The sequence below is a fragment of the Phymastichus coffea genome, unplaced genomic scaffold (assembly GCF_024137745.1).
Source record: "Phymastichus coffea isolate CEN01 unplaced genomic scaffold, Cenicafe_Pcof_1.1 PCOF00140, whole genome shotgun sequence".
NCBI classification, from domain to species: domain Eukaryota; kingdom Metazoa; phylum Arthropoda; class Insecta; order Hymenoptera; family Eulophidae; genus Phymastichus; species Phymastichus coffea.
Genome location: NW_026706951.1, coordinates 442817 through 462433, shown reverse-complemented (window position 1 = coordinate 462433; position 19617 = coordinate 442817). Strand labels below are relative to the sequence as shown.

The window sequence follows — 19617 nt, the reverse complement described above, 5'->3', positions numbered from 1 at the left end:
ACTTGTATACGTACTTCTCGGAAACAAGACCACAAAATCCTTACATATCACGTGAATCACTTTGGGCTCAACAGCACGCACTCGCATCACGCCAAGTTTCTCATAATTGAAACCACTAAAGTGCAATACCAATAGCAATAACGGGCATTCCAGGCTGCGCACGCAGCAGAAAACTACTGGAAACTGACAAAGGAACAAGTTTCGAACGCGTTGCTCCAGTTTCCACGCGAGGCTGTGGGGACGTGTTATCTCGCTCCTGTATGCCTTCCCTTCTAGTCGCGCAGCAAAAGCGCCGTCGTAAGTTTCACCGATACATCGAAAATTGCAAAAGCCGAATGAACGCTCACGCGCACTTAAAGCCGACGGGAGTTGCCAATAAGTCAATTGGATCTGTACTACACGTACCTTTTCCAACTGCTTGATCCACTTTTGTTTGAGAACGCGATGAGCGAGACGTGACTTCGAGAAAAGGCAATTAAAAGACAATTAAAATAGCTCGCACACGCAAAAGCCAAAGTAGAAAGAGAAAAAATCGAGGGGGTTTGAGAAACGGGGGTCGATTTGGAATCTCAATTATACATATATGTAATGTACGCCGCCGCTGCTGCTGCTGCGTGAGCTCGAAAAGAGAGCCAGCCCCTTGCAGTTGAGAAGGGAGACGTATTCGTAACTGACTGCGGAGTTGTGCTATGACTGCACTAGCGAGAGAGATGTTTAGTCACATATTCACGTAGCGAGAAAGAGAAAAAGAGACGCGTGGGTGCCATTGTTACGGTCTTTTGTCGCAACGATACGTTTCGGGATACGTTTTCCACGGGATTATCCGGGAAATTATGGGCTATCGAGCGTTTACTATGAGTCCACGCTTGCATACGGATACCGAAGTTTACCCATCTTTCTTCTTCATTGTTTTGCTTTTTCTCGATGTTTCAAGCTTTTACGACGATAGCCTGTTAATCAGCGTCTATAGTTTATAAGTTAGCTTCATTATCATACTGATTAGCCTTTTCACGAAAAGATCAGTGAAAATATGAAAGACAATAGTTGGTCTGGTATTTCGTGAAAGAGACGTCTCAATAGCGAAACCATAAAAAAGCTGCTCTGGAAATCCAGGTCTAAAGAGATACGCATCTTGGTAGCCTCATCGACACGCAAGCCCTATTCATCGTCTCACGCAAAGTCTTCAAGCTGCACGCTCAAATGTTACGTAAGTTTCCCGAAGGAAAGAGGGGAGAACGAGGCAGAAAACATTAAAGGCACGCAGTGCCAAATCAGCGAATCAAGTCCCTTTCAGCAGACGTAAATGCAGCTCGTGGGGACGGGAAACCCGTGAAAATTCACTTAGGGAGAGAAGAGAGAGAGAGAGAGGATGAGGCGCAACACTCTCGTGAGAGCACATGTGTCGTGAGTTGTGGCATCGATCCCATGCGTGTGAAAGTGGATTTGGCCGAGCTTTGGAAAATGCTGGCTGGATTTATGTCGAAAGTTTTGTCTGCTAAAGTCGTAGTGCTGCGAACGCTGTAAGTAGTACGAGTAAGCGATCGGGCGAGCGTTAACGTTGTTGCATACAAGATACATTAATTCAACTGCTGCCGCGACTCTTTGGTTTGCTCGTACTCTTTCTTATACTCTGGCTTGAAAGTTGAAGTAACGACTCTACTGAGCGGTGTCGAAAATCTAAAAATATTCAAAAGCTGTTGACCATAGACAGGTCGTTTATCAAGCAAACGCGAGGCCACGAGGTCCACAAGAGCGAGAAGTGAAGGCAAAGAAGGAGAGAGCGCCGTGAATTTCCCTTGGCCGCCTCGCTATCCATACGTACGTGCAAGTACAGAGCAGCGGCGAAGCGAGGGCTTTGGCTGTGGGCGCGCGTGGGGAGCCCAGTCGGCCAGCCAGCGCACTGGCTACGTAAGGGGGTGGTATAAGCTGGAGGGTGACAGGGTGGCAGGGTGGCAGGGTGGCTGGCAAAACTCTGGCTCTCTCTCAGTCGCGTGACGCCAGCTTTGCCGCGTGCACACACTCGACGCCGTCGCCGCATTCCGTCCGTCCGACCACGATTTCCACGTGGTCTCTCTCGAGGCTCGCCGCCACGATAGCGCGTGCGATCGATTCCCCCGCGCGTCAATTTTCCTTTCCGCCGGCAACTCCGATGCGCAGTGCGTTATATTGTCCACGCGTCCTAGTTGACAAGTGCCAGCCCAGTCTCTCTGCGAGCTTAAGTACCTAGAACTTCGTCCACGACCAAGTGACATAAGCCCGTGCGAATAATCAATGTGCATTATTGTCCAAACTGCTACAGTTTACTGCTCGTTGGCATCACTAGTTGTTCATGCTGTTGATTATAGCTTTGCAGCCACAGCCCGTTGCGAAGTTCCGAAAAGCCTGCGCTATGCAATTATGTACATAGAGCGCTGGCTTTTAATGCAATACGTCCACGTTTATAGCCAACAATGTGCTTCCGGCGAAAAGCTTCTATAGTTAAGCGACAATCGATATAACTGCAACATTGTGCATGTGCGAGTGAAACAAGTGCAATAACCGTCCGTCAACAAAGCCTCTATTCGTCCGTGTCGAGTGTTCTTTCGTGCAACAAATAACGATGCGGTCGACAAATCAGTGGCGCCTGCCGACTTGCGCAGGAAGAAGATGGCGAGCGTGAGCGTCGAGGGTTGCTGTTGCTACTGCTGCTGCTGCTGCTGCTGCTGCTGCTGCTGCTGCTGCTGCTGCTGTTGCTGACTCTATCTCTTGCGCGTGCCCGTTCATCCCATACAACCACCGCCATCGCCGCAGTAGCAGTGGCAGCGTGCACGTGTGCGTTGAGCACGGATATACGGAAGCGAGGCGGTACGTGTGGCCAAGGGACCGTAGGGGCGCCTTGGCTACCTGACGTCCTTATGCGTTTAAAAAGTGAAAGAAAGGCTCGTGCTTCTCGTCATTAAATTTTCTGGGGGATTAGGGCTTTTTCATCGCAAGGGACATGCGACCCTTATAGCAATTAATTATGTTCTTTTTGCGAATTACTTATACTGAAAGGAATACAAAGATAGGTCACTGAAATGATCATGAAAACTCAATAATGAGTTATCGCTTCGCGCGACATACCCCAACACATTTCGCGTTCACCGCGTACATTCACAAGAATCATCACAGTTATTCCTAAACACCAATATGAAGCTGGTGCCTGGTTAAACGATAAATTAAAAAAAGGTCAATGAAGTTTCACCTGAACCAAGCGTTTTCACGTATGAAAAATTGTTACTGAACATTTATCACGAACAGTAAACCCTAATCGATCAAATCATGATGTCGATCCCAAGCGCTCGAAACGCCAAATTAATCGGATATAAACATTGAGATTCCAATTACAAGAACAGCCTTCGAAGCGACAGAGAGAGAGAAAGCCAAATCCAATAGCATTTTGCAGCCTTAGAAATAGTCAATCGCGCGAATTTCGGAAGCATGCACACGTAACACACGTACACTTATAGTTTCTGAAAATAATCGAGCTTATAAACTTGGAGACAGGGTGACGCTTGCGTTTTGCATAAATCCGCGCGAGCGAGGCGCCTGACTGGCTGGCTGGCTGCATTAAAAAGTCACAAACGTACTCGCAAAGGTGTTGTGTGCGGGTAGTTCGCGTGACTGCGGCAAAACCTGCCTCTCTGCTTGTATATATTGAGCGTATGTTTTATACATATATAGACTCTCGCTCTCAGGGAATATATCGTGAAAATCGGGGTCATATCCCGTCACGCTTGCTTTTTTTCCAAATTCAAGTTGTCAAATGAATGTTTTGATCTTAGACTATTTTGCTGCAGTTTATTGTTAACTCGAGGATCGTATACTGTATTTTGTTACATTGAACTCTTAGGCCAATTCGTTGCTACTCGGTTGATGCTGCGAATTTTCTAAATTTCACTTGAGCTCTGGTCCGACATAACGCGCAAATCTTTCGTTCACTGTTCACTGTTTTATCAAAGTACTTCGATGTATTTAATTGACAACTTGCGTGTTTGATATAGTAAGAAAAGTTACTGATCTTTTATTAAAATTATTGGACGTTTTCGATTGATTGCCACGGATATAAAATCTTTATCAAATCTCAACGAGTTTATGTAAAAATCAACGTTACCGCGTGAAAATTATCCACGAAAAACAACATGAATACCATTTTTGTCGGTAATAAAAATTCACATTGCCCCAGCCACATCAATTAACCGGGAGTGAGCTGGCTAACAGCGATAACTCACAACTACATTTCGTTTTGTAGTGAGCGAGGGGCTTTCTAGCTTGCCACCGCAAGCTTCCTGGCGAGACAGCAAAACATCATCACGCAACTGTTAAATTTCGTAGGATGGATATAGCGGCGAAAGACGATATAACTGCAAATGGAAAGTAGCGGCGGTATAGGAGGAGAGCCACGTGTACGGGGTTGCACGTGGTGCGCGTGGCTCAGCTGCGAATCGAAATACCGCAGACGTCTGGTCGATAGACATACACATGGATGTCAGCGGTTGATAGCCTCGGCAACAGCAGACGCGCAGGCTTAGCTCGATAAGTTATTTTCACCTGATTATTGATCTTTGGCTTCGCTATGCTGTCATTCCAAGTCTTTTGATGTTGGGCACCAACTGATCGATTTATAGCTGCTGTAGAATATGCTTGTCGGACGAGTTATCGGAAAATCATTTCGCACTTCGACACTCTGAAAGCTTCCTCGACGAGGGTAGTTCATTACATTTTTTTGTACTGTCCTCGAACTTTTAGTTGAACTCTAATCTTTTTTCATTTGATGAAAGTAAATAACCATTCACAAATAGTAATTTCTGTTTAGCTTCATCGTTCATTTTTGATACATCATACTTTCTCATCTGACTGGCAATCGCTACCCTAAACGAGACAGGCATAACGCAAATAAATAATTACACGAGCCGCGCATGAGTCTGCGTCGAGTTAGCAAACACAGCTGAGCTTCTTAGCCATCTTTCTCTTTCTTTATCTCTCTCTCTCTCTCTCTCTCTCTCTCTCTCTCTCTCTCTCTCTCTCTCTCTCTTTTTCTCGTATATAAGGGAAAGCAGAAAAGTAGTACCTCTTCCTGTAAAGAAGATAGCATAATCTCGAGGCCGGAGGTCGTCAACCCTGAAAAGCCATCGTTGTCGACGTCGGTGCACTAGCTATACTATAACTTTGATTTTCGGTCGACTCTCTCTCTCTCTCTCTCTCTCTCTTTCTCTCTTCAGTTTTCTCTTGTGCGCGAGCGCAAGGGATGATACGTCACCATAGCAACTGCCGGCTACTGCTCTAGGCGTCTCTGTTTACACATGTACACACAAAGACATAGACAAGGTTGTTTGCTCTGCGATGCTTTTCAAGGGCATACTTACTTTTCTCTATTCGCGTTCTTCGTCAATGTCCAACAACTGCAGATAAGTTTACGTAACTTTTTTTTCTCAGTTGCCTCGTTCAATATGTACATGTAGCTGTACACACACGAAAATGTAGCGTGGCAGGACCCCCGTGATAAGCTCACACACACGCGCGCGCGCGCGCGGAAGGCCTTTATGCCGCAAGGCTGCTGTTGCTTTTTTAACTTGCCCTTTCGATTAATTCGAACTCGCACAGGGTTGGGGTAGCGGAAATTGCCTGGTGATATAACGATCGATTTTGGTAGCAAGTGAACACATTTTGTATTCAACAGTTTCTTTGCGGTTGAGTAACATTTTGTAGTGTATTTTAACGTAATTAACATTATTGATGGAGTAATTTTTATTTCGAAAATATTAGTTTATCGACCTAAAATTAAAACAGTTAATGCAATATCAAAAATTAAAGATAAAAGATTGATACAGTCCTAAAACTACATGTTTCAACTGATTTACAAAAAAGTTTATTTCTTAAATTTTTTATTTAAAATCTGAAAGGAAAGAGCTATTAGAAGGTTTTTCGGTCAATTTCAAACTCGTATAGTAAATCAAGCTTTGTAACTTGCAAAAACCTCATAAGATATTCTGTTGTATTTTTTTACAGCGGAATATTGACCTTTAGACATTTGTATAAGTTTTGAAGAGAGTCACATTATCATCTGTCATTTGACAGTATGTATGTATTGTCTATGTTAATGAAAAATTACTACGAATTTTCGTAGACGATTTAGCGTTCGAAAAGTGTATATGAATATAGGTGGCATGAATTTAATATGAATTGATTGATTTAATCATACTAACCTCAAAATAAAAACAAATTAATACCTTGATAGAGAAATTATTTGATTTTTGCTCCAGAGAAAGTTTAACTTCGAATAAATAAAAGATCTAAATTGGTTGATCATCACGATAAAATATTCTAAAGTGATTTCAACTCTATTCAGTTATGTAAAATATTAGGAAACTTTTTGATAAACAGTAAATATCTACCGAAGTCTATTATTTACATCGTGAAGGATACGATGATAATAATTCAATAATTATTGAAAACTAATGTTTTTAAAACTTGTATTACATTTTTTATCGTCTTTATGAAACTTTTTGATAATTTTTAACACAGATTTTCACAGCTAAAAAAAAATAATAAAAGCATAAAACTTTATTGATAACATTTTTATATCATTGGTATCAACGTAACTGCTATTATCTATTAATGCTTTTTATTAAATTTATTGAATAATTTATTGACGTTGATGGATCAAAAATGGTAAATAAATTTATCGTCATTTATTTAAAAAATATAATTTTGATAATTTAAAATATTTTTTGAATTTATTTTAAATAAGTTTATATAAAATAATATAATTATAATAATTAATATCAAACATATAAAATAAAAATATTATATTAACCATAATGTTGGACTCATTTGTGGAATTATTATAAGTAATAATAATAAATTATATAGTCAGCTATATTTCATTTCAAAGGAATATTCCATGTATATTGATTTTTCGAAGTTCCAATTACGCCAATAAAAGATTTGATCTGTATTTGTGCATTAAAATAAATGAAAAAAAAGACGAAAAAGATGAGCGTACGAAGCACGCACTAATATGAGTAAAAAGTTAAAAAGATCATATTTTCTTTCTAGTCTAGTGCAGAGAAATTATAAAGATGTCATCACGTACGCGTTGCCTTTTTCAATTAAATTAATCGACCATTTAACAATGCCAGGTGTAGCAATGGAGTAATTGAGGATTTGATCGCATAACTGTTAAAATGCAGTTAAAATGATTAAGATCAACGCCAAAAATAAGATAGACACGCCCACACACACGTATCACAAATGTAGAAAAATAATAGCTCGTTGCATATATGTAATCTGCACAACAGCGAATCGACTGAGCTTATCAAAGCACGCCTAGAAATGCTCTTCGTGTGATATACTATACATATACGCACTGTAGGTATATGTAAATGCATACGAGCGGGTACTGCGAGTTCTTTGTGAATGTTTTCTTGAACGTACGTTGATCCGGACGAGAGCTGCACGCGACTCTCCTTTTAGCAGCCACTCGAGCTTGCGAGGCTGCTGTTCTCTCGGCCTTTTTTCAAATGACTTTCCCACCGACGTTGACGACGAGCGAGCGAACTGCGATTGTCTTCTCTGGGTATTGTTCATAGAGAAGTGTTGAAGATTTTTTGCCAGGCGAGAAATACCTTTGAAGCTGCTTGAATACAAGTTCGTCGAAGAAAAAGCAATCTTTTGATGTTTCTAAGCACAAGTGCATAAAAAAATAGGAGCTACGTTGACATCAATTTTATATTAATGTTGTCTATTTTATTTCATTCATTGTTTCCATGTTATTGAATTATTTGCGAAGCTTCCGCACGTGTGAATGTTTCTGTATTATTGACGACAAATGAATAGATGTATGGTTAAAATGATTTAGTAGTCGTTTTTCTAAAACATGATCATCATATTAATAATGATTAATTTTACTTTATAAATTATGAAAACTAGAAAAATCATAGACAATGTTTTCTAAAATAGTATACTTAACAGGAAAATGTAAATTATTATATCCAGATCTGTGGGGCAAAAGTACATGCACGACTCCATCACTGAATTTGTCATTTTATCGTAGAAACAATATTAAGACCACTGAAGCTCGCAACTATCAAAGTATTTAGCATAATTAACCATTTCGTTACTCTCAAAAAAATCTGATCTGACGTTCGATGAAATGAGAAAGAGATAAATATAATCAGCCTGAAAATCTGACGAACGCGACCAGCATTAATCAATCAAATTAGTAAATAATGCATCTTGCATGTATACACTCGCTCCAAAAGAGAAGAGTAAAAAGTAAGCTGATAGCTGCTAGCGAGGCTCATGATGTGCGAGAAAGAAAATGAAATTCCTGGGTATCATCAATAATTTGTCTGATTGATGCTGTTTTAACAGAGAAAAGAGTGGCCATCGCAGATGATTGCGAGTAGACAAGCAGAAGAAGAAGAAGAAGAAGAAGAAGGGAACTTTCGTCGGTGACGACATGCCTTGATAGGGAGAAACATATAATGCTGTTGGCAAGTATCGCATCGATACGGACCATCACCGGTGCCATTGAGGAGGAATACGCCAACAGCGAAGCCAACAGCGGTCAGTGCGATGGCTACGTTACCGATCACACAGATCTCACCTCGGATATCGACGAGTCCGAGTATCGTCGGGAACTTCTTAACGACGTAAGTTTATCGCTTGAGCAGCTACTTAGGCGGCTTTGATTAATATTCTATACATGCACGTCCGCCTTCATTCGGAAAGGTTTACCCCGATGGCTTTCAGCTTATCGAAGGTAAATCTCTCGCTGACGATAGCTATACACTCGTTTATTCACAGACACGATAGCATTATCACACATACATCTTTTTATTCCATGCCAACGTTAGTATTCAATGTCAATCGTCTATTGAAAGAGAATATGTTTCCGTTCTTTCAGAGATGGAGATTGCTATTTGATAAGGTGAGCTATCCCATATGTTTCGTATTGACAGAAGATCAAGATGAATACCGTAGAATAAAGTTCGACTCGAACTATCAAGGACATTTACGGAAGATATTTGTCAATTTTAGTTTGATCCAGAGGGTTTTGGGGAGATCCCGGTTCAGGACTTCTTAGTAGCACTGAGCAGTCCCGAATGGCAGGCGGAGATTCCGGAGAACAAGAGGGAAATTCTCCTACTCAGAGCTAAGGAGATTCGCATCGATGCCGTCACATTTCAGGACTTCGTTAATGTGGTGAGTAGCCGATCCGGATGATTTTCAAAATTTATCAAAAGACAAGTAATGCTATTTATTGCAAAGATGTCTCATACGCGTGCACTCATCTTATACGAAAATCTTTACTAGGGGTCAACGTTTTCTCGGCAAACTTTACTCAGTCCTCTTTCATAGGTTAGAAATAGTATAGGTCAGTGTGTGTTGATCAAGCGTCGGGCGCCTGCGTATGATGCAACCATTCATGCACAGCGGTATAAAAGAAACCCTCGACCCTTGTGTGAACGTGAAGCTAAAAGATAGGGCGCCAGTAAGTGAAGCCTTTCAAGAAAATAAATGCAGTTGACTTACTTTTACTGTGTAAAATCGATTATACTTGGTCTATGATCTTCAAGTTCTATTCAGTCTTAAAACTACCATTTTTTAACATTTTTTTCGTGAATAGAAGTTGCGTGAAATACACATTTTTTCATACTTTCAAAGTAGCCGACGAATTTATAAAGTAGTTAATGATTTTTTCAAGTTTTATTGCTCATCTAATTAATGCTTTCGTATCACTTAACTTGTTCAAATTTTTACATCAACAGATTAAAACTGGAAAAAAGGGTACGATAAAAGATTAATTTTTTCAACGATCTCTCATATCTGCACAAATCTTTCTTGTATCCCGGCTCTCTGTCGGTTGCGTTTCACAGTGTTTCCATAGAACAAATTATTTATATAGACGTTGCGCTATTGCAAAGTCAAACTCAATAGTGTCTAAACATCCCAATTAACGAGCAGAATAAATTACTATTTTTAGAAGAAAAAAAAAACGCCAGATAATTATCAATATCAGATAATTGATCAAGTTTTCTGATTTTGTGAGCGCGTATTACTTCACAAATGCGCTCCAACTAAGAATAACACAATTATCCCAAGTTCTTTCATGTAGAGCGAAATTCTTATATGGGATTACAAGCCATGAGAAAAGATTCCGACAAGCTTCGACTGCCGGCGGAAAACAAGAGAGATTGAAATCCGACAAAACCGAAGGGCTTACGATACGTCTTTCCGTCTACCTCATTTGAGTCACTTTCCCATCGCGAACTCCTGTATTGTCTGTCTTATTTGCTGCGCTGGAAAAGTGCTCCAGCGCGCAGCCATGTCGTGGAATTCGGACTAACAATACTGTGAAAGAGCGCGGGCGTCCGAAAAACTCTGCCAGATAAATATCTACACGGAAATAAATTGCCGATCTCGAGTCCCCCGACGAGGACCAAGCGCTCTTTTGTTCGTTCCTTACACTCGCGCTCTGACAAGTTTCAGAACTCACTGTACTTTTATTTCTTTTGTGTATGTATGTTGGTCCTTTTCTAGTGGAAAGGTTTGTCGTTGAATGGCGGAAAATTGTCGTACGGCATATTTTTTTCTTTTTGTCACGTGATGAAAATTCGTGAGCTCACAGCATATGATTTTGTGGTTCGGGAAGCGGCATAGAAAAAGAAAGCTCATCGAGCTGTAAAAAGTTCTGTGCGGGTAATGAGAAATGCGATTTCCGTAATTCAGTCAATTTGAGCGGAATGATGGGCTCTTTCGTTCTCGCCACGCTGCGTTTGATGAGATTATCTGGATTATTAGATCAATGTCACTTCTACTTCATTATTCTGGTCGTGTTTTACTGTGAAAAATAGCTTAGTTTCAAGGTTGAAAAATATATCTACATTCTCGTGAAATCATCTTCCTTGGCATATTTTTCACGAGCAAATTAATATCCAGTTAGATTGGATGCATATCCGAAAATTAAAATTATTATAAAATTGCGGAATGAAATTCAACAACTGATGTATCTTCAACTGGTTACGACTTTTCTACAACCACATTTACAACTAAACAGCGATCTGACTGCAGTGTTTTTCGAGGCGATAGCTTTTATAACTCTTTCGAATCGTAAATTTCATCATGCTCAAGCTTTTTTTAATCCGCCTGAGAATAAAGAATAACAGAATCAACAGTAAATGGACTCAATCTGCAACACTGCCAAAATGATTCCAAGAAGAGAGAGAGAGAGAGAGAGAGAGAGAGAGAGAGAGAGAGGTGCATATACACCTACCGCAGAGAGCAGCGTTTTCGGCAGCACGCGTGCGAACGCGACGTATCTTTTGGCCCCTGGCGCGCGAGAACGATCCTTGATTTACGAGTACAAACGAGGTGGTCCACGAAACGTACGACTTTTTAACCACACGAAGCTTGATTGCGAGACAGGGTATATTGTGAATCTCGACATTGTTATACAGGACCACAGTTTAATCATGAAAGACCGCTGTACAACTGATTTTCTCGAGTCTTTTCATATAGTTCATTGTCAGATACATTTGAGAAGCACAAAAAATGTGGTTATAATTAAGAGCACTGCATTGAGATAGCGGTTTGCCATGATTTAATAACAGCGAGCAGGTGGCTAATACCAATGTTCAGTTCTACATTGTGAGTTAAAAATAAGATAATTTATATGTGAGTGAACTAAGTATTTGGTCGTGAGAACTTTCATGTGGGAAAAGGATTTTTCGTAATACATAAGACAAATGAATATCCAACTAAAAATTCATTATAACCATCGTCGAACCGAGAACAAGAAAAATAAGCTTCATCTGTTATTCTACGTGATTAAGGAAAAAAGGGAAGAAGCTGTAGAAAGAGGTCGCATTTCCGTGAAAAAGCTGCAAACTAACGACAGGATTTCCTAACAAAAACGGCATAGCTTATATATGTAGTGATCCCGCATGGAAGCCGTCCAATCTGCGGAATGATCGTTCAACGATCCGTGAAAAATATTGACAATACAAAAAGTGAAAGACGAGCCGCGCGGCTAGTACAGCCAAGTCAGATTAGCGCTCTCAATTTTCCGGATTATAGACTGATCCTCATTCCCTCTTCCTCTGCCTGTCACGAGGACGGGTAAAGGGGCAGAAAAAAGGAGTACAAACTCCCGCGTCTATTCTGTATCCGAGAGAGAGAGAGAGAGAGAGAGAGAGAGAGAGAGAGAGAGAGACCCGTAGGACATATCGCAAGTCCGAGCATAAAGAGCCTGATCCGTTGATCTGGTTTTACCGGGTGCGCTTCGACTAGCCGTAGACTCTGCTCTCGGATTAACGCTACCGTCCAGGAAAGCCTTTCGCTGGTTTTTAGCTGAGAGGAGCGCGTGCAAATGACGCGAGGCGTCATCTTTACTTTCTCTCTCTTTTTTCTCGGCAGAGATCAGATTCGTTTTCAAAGCATTTTCTGACGTCTTTGTAAAAAACTACGGCAGAACTATATTTTTCTTCGATCAATCTATTTTCTTTCTAGTAGAAAATTAGTGAATTCCAATAGAGTATAGCGTAATAGGGAATGCAACAATTATCTGGAGGAAATAAATGAAAAAGAATCCTTGAATTTATAACTCTCGTTTGCGCTAATGATTTAGCATCGGCATTATCCCCCTTTTAATCCCATAATACGCACTGACGAGCCAATTAAGTCGAGTCACTGCTTGGGACCATGAAAAGAAAGAAAAAACAAGAAATCAGGGCCATTACTCGCGCATCAGTGCGAAATCTGCGCCGCGATTGCGGCGGCGTCGGCGCGCTGTCCATTCGGATTTTACGAGCTGTCAGATATAACTCTTAATGTAACGACTTCCATGAATCGGCAGTAGTAGTAGTAGTAGTAGTAGTAGGCGCCGCGGAATATCTATTATAGCGCCGAGATCGTTCGCACGCACACGCGCGCTCACGACACAAGGCGCCAAATAGAAAATGATCGCGCGCACAAAGAGAAATGACGCGTCACTAATTTAGCGGCGCCTCGGTGGGAGGTCGTCCGCGCATTCGGCACGCGTTCGATTTCTCGCTTTTATAGCTATCGCGATCCGGCGTCTGGCATCCGGCATCGTCCTTCCTCTTTGCCGATCGCTCTCGTACTCCCCATCAAAACGGCCTTGTGATCGAGCCGCTCGAGCCGTGCTCTTGTGCCTTTTATCAGAGCTACGGCTCACTGGCTTATCATTTCCGACTATTTGCACTGCCGTTGGATAGGCTACGTCGCGCGACGAGCGAAGCAGTCGAAGCCCGGTCAGATTGTTTCGATCAATCGCGCCGAAGCATGATCTTAGAAAGCCACGGCCAAGCTCAAGGGCACAACCGAAAGAACCAAAGTGCCTATTAGCAATTGAGTCGAGACGAAGTTTAGGCGCATCCCGGGTGTTTGCACAGCGCCCAACTGACCCAGTAATTATAGCTGGTTCAACGCCGGCTGCTACTCTACATCGGTTACGTACCGCCCGCCGTGCCGATTCTTTTCTACGCTTTCGTCCTCCTTCCTGGCTTTTTCCCTCCTCGCTACTTTACAGATTGACAAACCCTTGCATCTGCGCTTGTTTTTCACTCGTCTCATTCGACACGACTCGTTTAACTTTCATTAAGTATTAATTGTTACTTGGAATGGTGACGCGCTTACCAATTTCCACACGACCGACAAAGTGAAAAACGAGTAGTAGGATCAGTAATTTTTTTAAAAAAGGAAACGGCATGATGTCAGCGACTTTTACATAAGGCATGAATCAGTGTCGAAGAAAAAAAAGAAAAAACAAGCCCGCAAAGTATTATATTTCCAGCGAAGGCTCAACAAAAGGATGCCGCGCACACATCCTACGTACATCCCAATTAATTAGCCCGTAATAAACACTCCAAACAAATCACTCCCGTGAGAGAGATTTGTTGATCTCTTTCTCTATCCGAATGGTCGTCAAGAAAAAGGCGAAGAAAGTTTGCCGGTGGTCCGAATTTCGCCGACTCGTTTGTCCTCGAGCTCCGAGGTATTAATTATCCCGAAGCCGCGTTATTATATTCGCACGCCGCCGCCGGAAGCCTTCGCCAATGATTTTCGTACATACTACGGGCAAAAAAAGTCGAGCCTTTGTTTGAACGCCGCCGTGGGATGTAAGAAGCTCGCGCGCCGCGCTGTAGCTTTTAATTATCTTTCCGAGCGCTTGCTGCTCTCATCAGCCGCGTGATTGATACCCCCTCGTTTGTACGTTGTGCCGCTTTACTCGTACGCGAGCTGATCGAGTCTCCTTGTTTACATCGAGCATGCTCTTCTTCATTTGGATTTTGAGCAGCACTGTGTTTTTACCTTTTCGAATAGCAATGGCAATCACAGGCAAAAAAATGAGGGGCATCAATTCGAGACGACCAATCAATCGAAATCGCGTCAGAACGATCAATTGCCTAATGTGACAGTTTGTCCTCTCTTGCCCAAGCCTTACAGAAGACATGCGTGTGTCTACGCACACTACATGCATCTTATCCATTAGCTTATTATGCGTCTTGTGGCCGTGCTCAAATCCAGGTATTAATCAACGTCCGCGCGTACGACCTTGGACCTCTATCGCGGGCTATTCGCGTGCCCACAATGCTTGTTGCGCGCACCACCTTCTACTCGTAACATTTGTTTTTCTTCGAACGCCTTACGTGTTTAATATCTTGCGCACAGGGGCAAAAGATTTATTAGCTGCGTGCACGCCCGTAGTCTGCTACGTGTACATTCAGATTAGATTAGACGCGCCCTCTGCTACATATATTTATTTGCAGATATACAAACGTATTCGATATACAAATGTGTCTGCGCCAACGAGATTGGATTAATCAGCAGTGCTTGTTATATAATTCACTGCAGCGCACGGCATTTTCCCGTATATTTCATATTGTTCAAATTATAGGCCATCAGATGTCACGTCCAAATGACAATTCTACATTTAGAAGCAAAAAAGCGGCGCCAACGAAAACCAATGTAAAGCCCTCCAAAACAAAAGAAATCATCGGTTCCGAAAGGTGTCGCACATCCATTATCATTAAAATCCCCTTGGGTCTTATCGGGCCAACGAATCTGATTTCGAGTCGTCCTCTCGCATATACGGACGCGCGGAGTCACTGCAGCGAGCGCCATTAAACGCATTGCAATCCAACGGTGCAAAGCGAACGAAACAAGTGTAAGGGCGTCAGGGTGGCGCCGACCGTACACGAGGTGCGACGCAAACGTAGCTCTCTATAAACCATGTGTCTCTCTGTCTCTCTTCGATTTCCATACGTGGACACACACTATCGAGGCAGAAAAGAGAGGCCCTTTCTCGGTTCCCAGGATTCCTTCACCCCTTTTCTGCCTTTGCCAACACACGCGAGCACTTTTACTCTGCTCCTTCTATTTTTTCGTTTTCGTCGATGCGACGGGTTTTTGCTGTGCGCCAGCGTTCGGGAGGTAGTTGGCGCGTCCTTTTCTCGAATTCAAAATTAGATGTGTATTTGATTAATGAGAAAAACACATTGAATCCAATATAAATCGGCAAGTAAATGGCCTGTAAAGAGCGTCAAACAGCTACGATTACACCGCCGTCATTCTACAGAAGTGATGAAGGCATTAAATATGGAAGAAATAAGTTCCACTGGGAGCTCGTTTATTTGCATACAACGTCAAATACCCATTGTCGGACTTTCAAAGTAATAAAAAAGCCGCCTGTAACACTATTCAAGAGTACTTGGTTCAGATAAACAATTGTCTTGGAAGCTTATTTTCAGGTCGTTTATTTTACACAATTGCTCGGAATGACTTATCTGCTTTGGATTGTGCTCGAAAAATAACAGCAAAGATTTTTGTGGCTTCGGTCAGATATAAAATATATAAATTAATCTGGACGATTACTATCCGAAAATAATTTCATCGACATTCTATATTTCAAAGTTCTTTAGAAAAAGCAACGCATGAAAACACCAAGAGACAGACTGGCGAAAAGAAAAAAATAAGTCTTCTCGTAAATTCGAACATTATCCGAGCGATTTAATTTGAGAAAAAACCCGTCGTGTTATGAGATTCCCACGCCGAAAGATTCTAAGGCTTCCGAAGAATGCGCTATCAACGCGACAGTGATTTCAATTTCGACCATGGCTTGTTAACATTCGAGTCTCGATTATTTATAGATAAAGAAGAGGAAGGTTCAGAGGCTCGTTATCAGCTCGTACAAGAACTCTTTTTTCGTGGAACGTGTTAGCTGCGAGATAAAGCTGCCAGGTGAAAGCTTTGAAAAATAACGACGATCAAAGGCTAAAAAGAGAGGAAATCGTCAGCTGGGACTCGCTGGGACTCGCTGGGACAGCCGGTCATTCTTCATATGGCTTTATAAAACATTGACAACCTTACGCTATTCGGTCCTCAAGACGCGTTCGTTTTCCTCGTCGACTTTTGTTAACCGCCTCATTAAGTATGGCCATAGGCTACTCCGTGAACCTCAATCAGTTAAGAAGGATTGTCATTTTTTCGAATAAATTGCCCGTCAATCAATATCGTGGCAAGCAATACTCGACTAGGATTGCTGAATTGGGCAAAGCCAGTGAAAGCTAGATGTTTTCCGCGATGCCCATTAAGAGACGTCGACTAGCGAGGCGAGTTAGTCAGCGAGCGAGGAAGAAAAAGAAAGAGCAAAAGGTGGACATGGTCCGTCTATTAGGCTGCTCTTGGTCTTGCGCCTAAAAGCATTCTTGAATATCTCGCAGGGCCTGGCTTGCTTATCCGTTCGGATCGATTTCTTTGCTGAACCACACCACTTGGGATTGGCAAAAGTCACGACAGCGCCTCGCCAAACACGATCTTTCGTGAGTCCTCGCCGCATACTCTTTCGGGGGTTGTGTGTTTTGTGTGCCGTATAAGCCAGAGCCCAGAAAAAACCAAAGATGATCGGCCGAAGAGCTAGCAGTACTCTACGAATCTTGAATCTTCTAAAGCGGACTTCGATTGCTTTCAATTGCTAGACACTCTTTGCTGACAATGACGAATGTCCTCGTCAATCCTTGCCTCGTTATAACATTTTTCCTCCAAATTAAGATGACACGCCAATTTCAAAGGATCTTTCTCCCCCGCGGTGTCGATTTTTCCGTGGAAAGCGTGCATTTTTCAAAGCCAAAACAAAGTATTCCGAGCACGAGCGCGTGCTTTTAAACGGTCGAAAGGTGCACAACGAGGCATGCGCTAGCATAAGCCAGTCCGAACAATAAATCAATCAGCGGCTATCAGTCGGCACGTAACCCACAAAGCCGCACGGGCTCAGAGTCCAACCAGTGTACGAGCTTTTAATCTGAGTCTCGTTCAGTTAGTAGTAGTATGCTGCAGCATAGAGCGCTGAAGGACCAAGTGAGGCATTAGAGGAGTGCAAAATATATGTGGGGCTCCGAACAGCGCGTTCTCGTAAAATACGAAGGGAAGATAGAAGAAGAGAAAAAACAAAAGTGAAAACGCCGAAGGTCGAGCTTTTCGGCTTATCTAAGAAGTCGAGACTCTTTGAGATAAGGAGCGTGGCCTCTGTGTGAGGCCCAGGTGCACATCGTGTCCACACCATGGTTCCTTCTTGCTGACGACGGGGACTTGCTCACAACGTGTATGACGCATCGCTCACTGCTCCTGCGAACCTACCATCTCCTCGATCTCTCTCTCTCTCTCTCTCTCGCTCTCTCTCTCTCTCTCTCTCTCTCTCTCTCTCTCTCTCTCTCTCGCTCTCTCACTGACGTGGGTCGAACCTATATCTACACTCGCTCGAATGGGGATACATTTACTTCTGTCTTACATGTTTTTCACATTTCAATCGGCTGCCGATTCGTAGAAAGTCATTATTGCTATGTCGGTAAGCATCAATCAGCATGATTCTTTTTTAATGATCAATGCATTGCAGGAATAATGTACGATCGACGCAGCACAAATAATTGCGGCATCATTGCCTGTCGATATCTTAAACATTTATTAACATCCGGAAACGCCAGTGGCCTGAAAATGCCCGAAAAAAAGTAAATTGCATAAATCGAGCTTCTCTCTACTTACTTATTTTTCTCAAGTTAAAGCGACCGCAGCTCTTTCAAAAGTCAACCGGTTACTCTAGTCGAATTTATGCAGATTGCCACCTCCCTAATTGTAATCCCTGGTCATCGAGTATTCTTGTTTTTTCTCGTGCAAGCCTCCTCCTCCCCCTCGCGATATCTTAAGTCCGCGTGTCGCCCTGTCCACCTCGATTTCGTCCTCGTCGTGCGGACTTCTTTCCTCTTGTCCTTTCTTTTTTAGCCTCTCGGTGTCGATTCGTTAGGGCCTCTCGGAGGCCTTTTAAACGGCATCTAATTAGGCACAATAGAAACAAAACATGCCCAATCTCGAAACACTTGAGATAAGGATGAAGGAGAAGGGACAAGCGGACCGCATACCTCGTCCTCGGCTCTCTTTCTCTCTCACTTACTCGCGGGTGAGTGTGCGGGAGGAATGGAAAGTGAAAAGAGAAGATGACCAAGGAATTTATTACGGAATTTTTAGAATAGCAACGGACTCATTCGTCGCAGACTTTTATGGAGGCAATCCATTTATCAATATCTGCACTGCGGATAAGGGAATCGTGTTTAGGATTGGCGGGTGATTTAATTTTCTTCACGCTGTACGCAATTCTTTTCCTTTGAAGTTTCAGCTGACGAATAATTCTTATCGGCCAGTGATGATGTTGGGTAGAGAAAGTTGAGCGAGTAGTTGACGTCGTTGCTCGCGACAAGTGCAAAGCGCAAACACGAACGTTAATAGTTTAGATGCAATGCACAAGATAAACGCGGCTTTAAACGAGGATAAATCTCGAGAAAAGAAGTGCAGCTGTAAAGTAGCGAGTGCGCTGCGCGGCGTGGCGTGGCGAGCACGTAAATGCAAATAGACTTCTATTGGAAGTTAAATTTAAAGTAAGGAAATGAGATTTTAGCATGCATAGGCCTTGCGAAGTACAAGGGCAGTGCAGTAAAAAAAGTGAAGAGATGCACCGCCGCGTTCGCTCGCATTTTCGGTCAAATCGCCTCGTAAATTAGCCGCTTGAACGTTGTAGCTTGGCGGCGCTCGCGTGAAATAGAGACGTAGGCCGAGAGCCAAAGGGAGAACGAGAGAGAAAGAAAAAGAGGTAGGAGCCACACGGACGAGAAATTAACGAGCTTGGAATTTAGGCGCTGCGTCGAGAGAAAGACAGAAAAAAAGATGGCCTGGAACAATTTTTTCACTCTCTTTTTATTGTGCCAGCAGTCCTCTACTCCTTCGTCATTCTCTCCTTTGACTCTTTATTATCCTCCGTGGAACATGCCTCGGTACCTGTATTTCAAACAATGAAAATCCAGCGACTAAACAATCGTTGTGACAATGTTTATGCCTTCGTTTGCATCGTCATTCATATCATTCAAAATGAGTTTCATCGACTCGAACCTCACAGCGTTTGGCTTTGACTATCAAGGCAATCGCGTCTGGCGATCGGTCTCTTTATCTCGCTGTGACGATCGTCTCGACAGCACGCACCTCCCATTCAACTGTATGCAGGCATCCGCGCGCGCGACACAAGCAGTC

The 19617-nt window shown here is 42.6% G+C and overlaps 1 protein-coding gene across 2 annotated transcripts in view; it reads left to right on the top strand.

Annotated features, from left to right (window-relative positions):
- The first annotated feature begins 2011 nt into the window (after nucleotides 1–2011).
- LOC131671979 (protein rhomboid) overlaps nucleotides 2012–19617 on the top strand; it is a 186451-nt gene continuing 168845 nt past the window's right edge. For both annotated transcript variants that reach the window (XM_058948847.1, XM_058948846.1), the window contains exons 1-4: nucleotides 2012–2844; nucleotides 8395–8675; nucleotides 8930–8953; nucleotides 9064–9228. In XM_058948847.1, the coding sequence (XP_058804830.1) occupies nucleotides 8508–8675; nucleotides 8930–8953; nucleotides 9064–9228 (357 nt within the window). In that variant the 5' untranslated portion in view covers nucleotides 2012–2844; nucleotides 8395–8507. The remainder of the gene's footprint in view (nucleotides 2845–8394; nucleotides 8676–8929; nucleotides 8954–9063; nucleotides 9229–19617) is intronic.